This window comes from Hyaloscypha bicolor (genome assembly GCF_002865645.1).
Source record: "Hyaloscypha bicolor E unplaced genomic scaffold K444scaffold_47, whole genome shotgun sequence".
NCBI lineage: Eukaryota > Fungi > Ascomycota > Leotiomycetes > Helotiales > Hyaloscyphaceae > Hyaloscypha > Hyaloscypha bicolor.
Genome location: NW_020194549.1, coordinates 252,355 through 263,956, shown reverse-complemented (window position 1 = coordinate 263,956; position 11,602 = coordinate 252,355). Strand labels below are relative to the sequence as shown.

General features: G+C 45.1%; 3 protein-coding genes across 3 annotated transcripts; 2 read left to right on the top strand and 1 right to left on the bottom strand.

The window, feature by feature from the left end:
- Positions 1-34: 34 nt before the first annotated feature.
- On the top strand, positions 35-625 carry K444DRAFT_502821 (uncharacterized protein; the record flags this gene model as incomplete). The annotated part of the gene is made up of 2 exons (XM_024873361.1): positions 35-409; positions 569-625. Coding segments are annotated over 2 exons (432 nt in total), but the record flags the coding sequence as incomplete, so codon positions are not given.
- A 3,858-nt stretch (positions 626-4,483) lies between these two features.
- On the bottom strand, positions 4,484-4,795 carry K444DRAFT_316260 (uncharacterized protein). Its single transcript, XM_024871849.1, has one exon. It carries the CDS (start codon positions 4,677-4,679, stop codon positions 4,521-4,523), a length of 159 nt encoding a protein of 52 aa, XP_024740820.1. The 5' UTR covers positions 4,680-4,795; the 3' UTR covers positions 4,484-4,520.
- A 224-nt stretch (positions 4,796-5,019) lies between these two features.
- Positions 5,020-5,534, top strand: K444DRAFT_714793 (uncharacterized protein; the record flags this gene model as incomplete). Its single annotated transcript, XM_024888334.1, has 2 exons — positions 5,020-5,246; positions 5,312-5,534. The coding sequence occupies 2 exons, from the start codon at positions 5,020-5,022 to the stop codon at positions 5,532-5,534; spliced, it is 450 nt and encodes a 149-aa protein (XP_024740819.1).
- Positions 5,535-11,602: the final 6,068 nt, after the last annotated feature.

Genomic DNA, 11,602 nt, shown 5'->3' with positions numbered 1-11,602 from the left:
CACTTCCGGTTCCTCGGAGAGAATCGATTCGTCATATAAGGTCAGGAACAGAGACTACAAAGACTTCTTTAGAATTGGTCGAGTGTTCAGTACCTTATGGACGGATGCGTTGGGCAATAATGCCGGCAAAGTCGATCCTACTTTCGTGAGTGAGGTACTATACGGCGAGCGTGTTTACTCCAAGATCCGGCGATTCATTGTTGTTCGAGAAGGGGAAAGATCCGTAAGCTGTCTGCCGGTTACGTCGTATGCAAACGAGGGTATTAGGAAGAGCGGCATTCGACTCGACGAACATGGGTTCATTTACAGCAGGAACAAACCCAGGAAGGTTGAAGGTATGTGTTCAAGGCAATTAAAACTCAACTTGGCCCAAGGTGCCGCCCATTTAAAGGATCCGTCATTGGTGAACGTAAGGCCTACTCTCTTTCTGATTCGCGATTTCCTCTTTGAGAACCCAATGGAGAGCACAGTCTTGAAAGTTATCATGATTTTATTTCTGTTGTGTCTCCAAAGTGAACACAACCCCTTCAAAGATCCCCTAGGTGTCCAGCGCTAATTAGCTGCGCAGTATGGCAAAGTGTACAACGTGGAGACCAATGTTAAGGTCAAGAATGTTGGCACCTTGGACCTCGACTCCGAGGCTATTCTCCTTCGTTACTTTCGGAAGATCTACAGCGGAATCGAAGATCAGGGCGGCGCTGGTATGACACCCCGAGCAAGTGAAGCAACCCTGGTTGGTGTTGGGGCAGCACTCAACAGCTACCCCGCTCCCGTTCCACCTGCATCATACATGCCTGAAGCTGCCTCGGGATCCGGGTTCACCTCTGCTTCCACCATGTCTGGCTTCCCACCAGCACCATCGACAGTGCGCGGCGCGCCTAGCGACTTCGGGGTGCGAGGCGAATCATCAGCGTACTATCCTCCCAGCTCGCAGCATGAAACTTCATCGATGTTCTATCCTCCCCAGTCAAACACTCATGGAATGAACTCGACTCTCTACTCTGGCCCCGGCAGTTACCTCGCGCCTTCCATGCATTCTCAAACCCAGTATGCTAGCACTACAGTGGCAGCCTCCCCCCATGGCTTGGCATACACTTCCGAAAATATGATGGATTCCTCTCGCCGGGCGTCAAATGCGTATTATCCACCTCCAGTTAGAGATAGTTATTACGAGCAACAAGGCAGAACTCCTCTACCGCCTTCCAATCCAGGTTATCCAAGCAGTGGTTATTTCATGGATCCACCGACAGACTATCCTCTTCCCAGCGCTGTTGGTGACTACTATGGGCATGCAGGTGGTGGGTTTGCCCAGCCTACTGAAGAATACCAGCCATCGGGAGGCTACAGTTCCCGCACTCGGTACTCTGAACCTGCGCCTCCCTCTGACGCGTTGTGCGACGACGACATTGACCTCGGAACTCTTGACACTGCTCGTCAGGAAGCCAGAAAACGACGAGAAAGCAGATCAGATCGACGCCGACGTTAGGCGTTCGTCACCTGGTCTTGCCTCATCATCGACTCTACTTCCCAATTTCATTTCAATGAGAGCTACTCACTTCACTTATATGTTCCACATATCGACTTATGTTTGGGACTGCTTCACAATAGAGCTTTCCCATCATACCTCGAAACATCCAGCATTGGCTCTTCCTTGTCGAAGTATCCCAACTGCTGAGAGAGTCCTGGCCTCTCAACTCATGTTTCGCTTACCATGGCGTATCACGGTCCCTACTTTCCGGATCCCCTATGTCAGTTGGAGTTTGATCGTTCCTTGCAGCGGTGTCCACTTGGGCGAGATTTCATTTGTGCTTTACGGCTGCGTAATGACTGATGACAACATCGTGTTAACAAACGGGAGGTTCGAAATTTTCATATCGACAGGTAACAAAAGGCCAACAGGACAGTATAAGCAGTCCTTTGCGGCTACGATGATAATGAATTATGATATTTCATGAAAGCATGTCCGCTTCACATGTGCTCTTCCCAATTGAGTGGTTACGAGATTGAGAAGACCGCGAGTCTTTCCAGTCTTTCCAGTCAACCTGATAGCCTCACCTCGTTCCCATTTCTTTGGCACCGTGACATCCAAACCAATTGCACCCCTGTTTCTCCCACCATAACACGCCCGGGTTGCGGGATGGGCACATTGTAAAATAGGCAGGACTGCACGCGTGATTCGTTCGTTTCTTCCTGCGCCTGCTCAATCGAGGCGCTCACTCAAGTCGGGCGTGCCGCGTCGACGCAGGTCAACGTTCAGAAACTCCACCGTTAACTATTTCACGCTTCTCACTCTCAAATGCTATCTTCACCGGCTCAGTTGGTAAAGATTATTATTCTGCGTGGATTTAAGAACTTGGAAAAAGTGGGGATACCAAAGAGAAAGATTAGAGGTGAGTGTTGTGTGTTGAGATGAGGCTGGGATGGACGAAGTGTGCTGCTAGGTGCTATCTTCTTGGATTGTTTACGATAGCTCGAAGCCATGGCTTGTGAAACTGATTGGGGTGGGCTCAAATCACGTCGTGACCAAGATGGGTTTCTGGGCATGACGATAGATAACATTTCGAATAGCCTCCGCCTCCGCAACAGCAAGAGGATAGCGTAGATGAGATCGAGACCGATGATGTTGATGAAGAAACTCGTCTTATTACTTTCCTTTGTCCTGATACCCCACAGTATGTTCAAACAAGAATTCGATATTAGTTCTCCTAGCTAACATGTGTTAGACTGCCAACTGATCCAGGCGCTTGGTTTCAAGAGCGTGGAAGTTGATACCCTACGCAGCAAGCACAGCACCGCACCGCAGCTACCCGCCACATCCCTCGCAACCTGCTGTGCGATTTCCAACCGCAGATAGGCCGCCACTCCGTGAGGGGCCAGACTTTTCCTCGCCTAAACAGCAACGAAGGACAAAAGGCCATGTTGCTTCGGCTTGCGTGCCATGTAAGATGATGTAGTTTAGGTGTGACGGAGAACGTCCATGCTTTCGGTGTTTGAGCTACGGAAAGAAGGGTGCATGTGTCGATGAGAAGCGCGGTCGACCGCGCCTCCCAGATGAGTGCATGCCGAGATAAGAGGGAGTGAGCCTGGGCTATCTTCCACCGGAAGCCTCGATGAGACGACCATTTCTGTTTCACGAAGCTCAGGTGATCTCTGGTTTTGGGGTTTCTCTTCGCAGGCCTGGTTCATACCAAGTTTTGCTCACACAAAATGGGACGGTGCCTGGTTTGAAAGCACGGATTTATGACGACCGGCCAAACGCTCTGACCGCAAATATCCCCTGGAGTCCGATGCCTCATATGTCGAGATATGTCAACCCATTAGGAAAAAGAAGCACCGAAATAAAGGGGGAGCAGGAAAACGCCTCTTTTCCTTCGGCAAAATTGATGTAAAGGAAAATGGAAAGGAGACTACTCAGACGAGGTCACATTATCCTGCGGAGCAGCAAGAGGATGATTCGTATAGTACTGATCCACATGCCTACCGTTCCCACCAAGACTTCCTTCGGCCATTGACCGCATCTTAATTTGGTACCGATCCGTCCCCCACGAGTCATACGCCTTTAGGTCCGCCACTCGAGAGTTCTTTTCACGCTCAGTAATTCTAGAAGTTCCACCACCAATTTACCTTAATGGCAGAGGTGGTCAATCTGTAAATATGGAACTAGACTCTCTGCCGATGCAATACCAGTAACAACAGCACCCAAACCAAGGGAGATACCGACCACCCCAAGATGCAGAAGCGGGCATGCAAGACGAGGTATACTACTAGTAGCAAAGACAGCCAGAGATTGAGGGCTGACAACGGATTAATGATCAACGGCGACGAGAGGAGTACTGACGAACGGAGGAGTAGTGGCGACTCGAAGTATAGAGACATTTCCCAATGATGGACGTTGATGGTGCTGCAGACGACGGGTCAGACTCAGCAAGTGGTAGCATCTCGATATCTGGCAACCAATCCGATGGAAATCCCATACATATACCCAACGCCAATTTAGAATTGGACAAGCTCATGATGGAAATCGCTGTCGGCAGCTTGGGGCCCGACACTTTGACATCTGACTGGCGTACTCTCCTTACTCTTCCGAAGAATGGGAGCTTAAACGCCCCATTATTACTCGGCTTTATCGGGACGAAAGGAAATGTGTTGAAGAGGTTAAGGCTGTTCTCGCGCAACAATCCTCCCGGCCAATGTGAGTACTACCCAAATAAAAAGCTCTCCCTCAGCATGCTCTAGTTCAAGAGTTGACAATCTCTAGGGCCGCGATGCTCAAGAGACGAATCAAAAAATGGGCCTTGGCCCGAAGTCATAAGACGTAGACTTTCGTCATTTTGTTCCCCACCCTGTTTCTCCAGATGCAAGTGTAGGAGCGAGGTCTCGGTTCGACCGGGTGGCATCCCGCCTAAAGATGGAGGATTCTACAAGATTTCTAGTCCCTTACGCGATACGCATACAAATTTCACTCCAACATCACCTCAATTCTCTCTAACGCCAACATTCGGGGGTATAAAGATATTAAATCATAATTGGCACAACAACACAAGGATTTGATTAACATGTCCCGACTTGGGACTCCCCACCAACACTCTTGAAGACAGCCCCGCTATGAACCCCATGGCTATCAAGGACAGCGAGCAAATGAGAACGTCCTGGGTGATTATTCCATCCCACCGCCTCATTCACTCTTAGAAAGTACATGTAAGATTACTTCACGACTGCCTACCTCTTTAATGCCAATCTTTGAGGAATCGACCATAAGGCCAGATTTTCAGGAGATCCTCAATTGACACCATCGAGAGTCTAGTGTTTAGTGCCGTATCTATGTCATCGGTTTCACCCACTGGCGATGCATATGGAGGAGCTAAAAGGCTACCCAACTTCCTCTCCAGGTAAGGATGGCTGCAAAAAATATTAAGGAAGGCTCTGCAGTAATGCTCGCTTAACGAGTTCGAAAACAACTTACGACGAAGTTCGGTCCAATTTTCAGCTCATTTGAAAGCAGAGGTGGCATCGCCAGCGATGGCTACAGCAGCGAGTGCGACTAGGAGGCTTTCTCGGAACGCAGCTAGTCTGTTCCGGCAGTCTTCGGAAAGCCAGCCAAATCATACCAACGATATAATGGCTGCCCTGGGTAATTCAGAAGAGCATAAATATCAGGTTCAAGACGACGAGGATAATGACAACGACCGATTGCCTAAAGACAAAGAAGGAACATACCCCAAGGATCTGGTCCTTGTTCTCTCTAAGTCCGTGGCCATCCGTTGTTGGAAGAGAATTTACAGTTGCTTATCTATCCGGATCCTCGTAAAAGAGTGCTGTTCAAAATATGGCTTATCGTTGACTCGAGAGAATCACCGCTGACGATCGAGCATGTCGTGGAATGGGAAGTGCCTAAGTTCCTCGCAACCTATTTTGCGGAGAGGCAGCAGCTAAGCAAAGTTCTTACCGTCACTGGAGAGTTAACCAACGCCGAAGCACAGAATTTCCGTGATTATCTGGTGCAGACCTTCCCTGAGATCAGTCCTATTTATTAGAAAGTCTGTAAGTTTTATTAAATTTTGGGTCAGGGGTAAGTAAAAGAGAAAGCGCTGGTTTGTACCCGGGATTCACTGATCTTAAGCAGGAGTTGCCCGAATAAGTTACGTTATATCTCTTAGCATGAAGCTTGGTTTAATCCCGGACGCGCAAAGCCTAAGCTCACATATCTCAGTCATAGTACTTGCAAGTCACGATGTCCAGGTCTAATTGGCATCGGCAATTTCATGGATCGATGTTGCCATTAGATATTCACCATATCGTAAGATTATTTACTCGTCTATTTTAATCTTAGCGGAGAAAGAATTAACGAAAGCCGTTGGCACTATTTCACTAAGCTTAGCAAATCTAGAGCAGACAGTAATTAAGGAAGCTTGCTGGTATTCTTTACAACCATGTACTATAATAGTAAGGACTATCTAATTCGATCTCGAGTATCTAGGAAAGGACTTGAGATTCCTTTACGCAAATAGCGGTTCTAGCTCAAAGCACGAGTTTTACTAATATAACAAAGGTTTAATTATGGAATATTTGAGAACAGTCCTAATCCCAGTATGCGAGCTCTCGGTAAACTAAGTAACCCGGTGGCATTTGAAGTATAAGAGGCAGATAAACCCTCCTAAAAAAAAAGAGAAGCATATTCTAGAGCTTTAAAATAGTGTCGATTCTTGAGCAGTACAAGTTATGAAGCCCTAAAAAGCTGCTTTCGACAAGGTGTTTTCTTGGCCAGGCAAAAGTTACTATTATAATTATAACTCGGGAATTTTTTATATTAAAATTTATTAGTCTAAGGCAATTTTAATTATTTAAAGCCACTATATCGCGTCTTATAATATCTCAATAAGTGTGTCTTACTTAGGAATTCCCGGGGGTAATAAAATAAAATATAGTATATTACTTTAATACTATTAAATATTATTTTAGAAATAAATAAAGATATATTTGAGACTTTAGCTAACGATTAATTCCAGTATTCTAATTTACAGTGTGTCAAAGAACTACTCATGCTACTCATACTACTCATGAATATTCATGAGTAGCGTGAGTAGAATATGAGTAGCGTAATGTCCTAAAAATTTGAGTAGAGTAGAGTATATACTCATGAGTAGTATGAGTAGTTATGAGTAGCCGTCACGTGACAATAATAAATTAAGATTTATTTAATAATAATTAAATAATATAGGTATTTATTAAGTAGCCCTAGTAAAGGTAAGTTAGGGCTTATATAAGACTAGCTAAATACTAATTTTCTATAATAATAAACTAGTTATGCTCTTTAGAATCTTGATTTCCCCTATCTTGCTTACTAAGTAATGCCACTGCCTAATTGAGCAGAGACGTGGCGCTAGAGCGGTACTAGACGGTGGGCTTACCTGATTAGGCTAATCTGTCACGTGTATCTGTCACGTGGGTACCTACTCACACTACTCATACTACTCATGAGTAGCTTGAGTAGAGTATGAGTAGAGTATGAGTAGCGCTATAATTGGTTGAGTAGAGTATGAGTAGGACCCGCTACTCTACTCTACTCTACTCATTTGACACACTGCTAATTTATAATACTTGTAAAAACACTACTTAGCTTTTACTTTAGCCAATTATTATTATTTACTCAATTCAAAAAATACTCGCGAGGCGCAAATTTTAATTATTTAATAAAAATAATTACTATACTAAGTTTAAATTTGCAGAACCAGGCTAAGACGGAGCTAGCCAAATATCCGTTATCCTGAGGGTAATTATTTGCCTCAAAGTTCAAAAGTTAACTAAGTTTAAAGGCAATTTATTAGAGACAACTAAACAAATATGTTTCTAGTTAGACTTTCTGAGTAATAAACTAGACATAGCTATTTCCGAGTTCGAAGTTATAGGAGGTAATGAAGGAGACGACCTATATGTTCCCCCCCGTTCGTCAATACGAGCGATTGGTCAATCGGACCTAAGCGAGGAGCCCGATTCGCTAATAAAAGAGTCCGATTTTAAAATAATTTATAACTTTTTAATAAAGGATAAAGGCCAAAGTTTAATTAAATAAAAAGGATTAATACTTATAAGAGACTTAAATAGTTTTTTTTCTTAGATTAAATTCTATTAAAGATTAAAAGATATAATATAATAATTTATATTTTAAATTAAAATTATAATAAAAAGGTTTTAGAGTTCTAATAAAAGGCTAAAGCTAATATTATTTAATTAATATAATTAACTTAACTATTTCTAATAATTTGCATTAATAGGATTTTAATAATTTATGGGGTTTAAAATATTTTAGTATTTTAAAAATTTGCTCGTATTCGATCTCGTATTTATAAACCGGAGTTCGCTTAAGCAAGCGATTAAGCAATCGGGGCCCGCGATTGGGCAATGGGGACCCCGATTGACCAATCGCTCGTATTGACGAACGGGGGGTAACAGTTCCACGCAAGCGCAACTTATTGGCTACGTCAGGGGCAATGCTGCATAAATTTAGAGCAATATCAGGCGCCGAATGGTTGTACCCTCGGAAAGTGAGTAGAGTTGGGTCAGGGAAAAGTCTCTTGTCCAATCTCATGCGCATGGACAACATAGCCCCATGTTCCAAGTGCAACCCTCCACATCGTCCACACCTTCACTCCGGACCCTTCAATGCTTTGATCAATCAGGTAGTCTTTGTCAAGTGATTTCATCTTCACTCACCACCACTCAAGAACTGCTTGTCCCGAAACGCTAGTACCTACACAACCAACAAAACAGCTGTCAAAAGAGCCCAAGGCTCTACCTGCGTCACCTATACCTGAAGGCCATTCCGGAAGCCAAATATCGTCAGTTCATGCCGATTCAGTGTGCGAAAAAATTAATCTGATTAATTGATTAATTCATGAATATTCATGAATAGCGTGAATAGAATTTGATTAACGTGATACTTATGTAATTTGATTAGATTAGAATAATTAATCATGATTATTCATGAATACCTTGATTGATATACACGTGACTATAGCACGTGATAGTCTAGCCTAATTAAGTAAGGTTTTTGCTCTAGCACTGCCTTAGCGAGCTTTTCTCTCTAGAAGCAAGGTAGCACTAGAGCCTGATTCTTACCTAATTAGGCTAGCCTGTCACGTGCTGCGGTCACGTGTATATTAATCAAGTTATTCATGAATATTCATGATTAGCTTAATTAATTCGTGAATAGAATATGATTAATGAGAAAATTTCATGAATAGATTAGATTAATAGCCATTAATCTAATCTAATCTATTCATTTCTCACACTGTGCCGATTTCAGGTTCACCAGTGAAGAAATGCAGATGAGTTCGCTGTCCAGCGACGAGTTCCCGCAGAAAGAGGAGAAACCTGATCTGCCAACTACAAGTAGCTTATCAGCAGTAACTGCGGCTCGACCTTGGATTAACATACGGCAACATCACCCTTACGCTACCGATTCGCCGCCCAAGAAACAGATATCTATTGCGAATGCCTCATGCCTTGGCACGACAAAAACAATTGAAGGGAAAAGTCAATGTATGGATCTTGGGATTTCGATCAATAAAGGGAAGAACCTGATTTCGGAGTATGGAGAGGCAGCAGTATAAACCCAGGAGGAGCCGTGGTGATATCTCACGAAAGGGAATTGCTCTACCTATCTGAGCTGGTTTCAATAGCAACTGCCTGTTACTGGGGGAGATGACGGCCGTTGATTTGGGAAAGAGACAGGCTGCAGAGATGAAAGTATCTCTTTGGGGCGCAGGTGAAAGCAGCTGAAAGGATAAAGCGAGAAAGGCAACTATGCCGCCTGCTCAACTTTGATGGTGCGAACTCTTGGGCAATGCTAGAGGGAATGAAAAAGTGTGATCCAGAGAGTGGAGGAGTAAAGCGAAGGGGCTATCAGGAAGACAGATAACTTGGATGGAGATGCTCGATGCGTAGCGGGAGAGATAGTTATTAATCCGAAGCAAATATTTCCCCCCGGGGAATCGGCGTTGTTCTCCGCCAGACAACGGTTCACATTCCCAACTCTTCAAAAAATCCAAACAAGCACCGTATATGAAGTTCAGGAAAGGGAAGAATTGCAATCAAGAATTATCAATATGTCCACCAAATCTTGTTGAACACATCTTGTTGTCCAGGATGTGAAGTGTTAGGAGTCAACAAAAGGCTCCTCCAACCCTAGCAAAGTTAGCACCTTCTCGGCCTCTTTTCCCAGACATCCTCCATCCCACCCCTCACTCAAACTTACATCATTAAAAGCAGCAAGATCCCCTCGAAGTACTTGTTACCTTTAGGGCTAAACACGCCTCATGTCCAAGATACTTTATGCTCCATCCTTCTAGAGTACTGCGAATAGCCTGAATTCGGATCTACGGCTGTTGGACCGCATGCCATGAACAGGGGCACAAATACATGATCAACGGTACCATGTGCACTTAATATAGCTGGAAGAACCTACTAAAGAAGATACCAACGTGGAGGTTAGGGTTTGATACCGAGCGAGGGTAAGGCACAGAAGAGGGGGAAGTGTGGAAGGCGGGAGGGCGAGTATTGCGCAAGATATATTAAATTTGTAATTTTCGATGGGGAGGTAGGCGGTAGAAATAAGTGGCAAAATACATGTGCTGGAGTGTGAAATGACGCCTCGCCGCCACCACTACCGATATTTGAAAGAGATTTATGCTCGCTGCTAACGCTGGACATCAAGCCCGCTGGATCAAAAAAACAAGGAAGAAAAATGCGCCCGCTCAAGTGCTAGACATTGTAGTAACTGCAAAGAAAAATTGACCGATCTAGCTGCCCCCTCTAAACAAACGAAACAATTTCTTCTTAGAAAATAAACCACATGAAGAATCTACTGTGGTTTGCGGTTACCAGGATGGTCCACAATCTCCACCTCATCATACTCAAGCTCACTGCTCGGATGTTGGCTAAAGGGCAGCCTTTTTTCTGGTCTTCTCCCATTCTTAACCCCATCTGACAGATTGCCGGAAAGAGGAGGTGCTTGGGTTGTCATACTACTATCGGTAAGGGCCCTCAACCCATCATCTCTATTCTTCACCGTCGCGTCACGGAACCATACTCTCAAAACAGAGTTTTGCCAACGATGGGGGGTATTGTTGGTAACGGAGAGAGCCTGGAAGGTACGTGCTAGCAGGTTGACATCGAGTGCTGAGAGGCGGAGGCGCCACAAGAGCCACTCATTGATCCTGCCCGTCGTGTCGTACGGTTCTGAACTCGAAGCCTGCATTATGGTGCGGTTTGACCGCTCTGACTGGTTCGTTATTTCGGGCTTGTAGGGGAATTTCACGTTCGGGAGCGGAAGTAATAGAGGGTACTTCACATACTCTGATTTTTGGTCTAGCGAATTCAGGTCCTCTTCGCCGTCGAAACTTCGCTGCTCGCGGATGTGGAAGGCGACTGGTTCGTCGTCGAAACTTCGCTGTTTGCAGATCTGGAAGTCGACCGGTTCGCCATCTTCGTCTACGAGGCCTTGGGAGAGACAGTCTTGCTTCATTACTTCGAGGTCTGTTTTCAGTATGCGGATCTTCTCGTAGAGGCCGTCTTCAGCGCCGTGGATATTCTCTAGCCATTGCTGGTCCTCATACAGGAGAGTCATGCCGAGATGACGGCGTCGCTCTCGTTCTTGTTCTAGTATGCGCTTCTCGTCCAGGAGATCTTCAAGACGTTCTTGGAGGAGGTCGAGATCGCCCAATTTGGAGAGGTATCTAGCGACTAGAGGATGGTATTCTGATTCTTCTTCCTCTTCGCCGACGCTGCCTGGATATGGCGGACCATCATCGACTCCTACCGGGGTCAGGGGCCTCTCAGACATGATGGATTCCTCGTCTGGATGGGGTTTGTAAAAGGCTTCTTCAAGTCGATCGAGCTCAAACTCCTGACCGCTAAGCTTATCTTCGAGATCGTTGCAGTCATCCTCCAAAGGTCCGTACGAATCTCTTACTTCTTGACAATCATGCATCAACTCTCTCAAATTCTTTTGGCCGTGCGGAAGGGATCCTTGCCCAAACCCCAGTCCGTGGGCTGTCAAGCGCCGAAACAATATATCATCGGCTTTTGATTTCTCGTGTTGCAG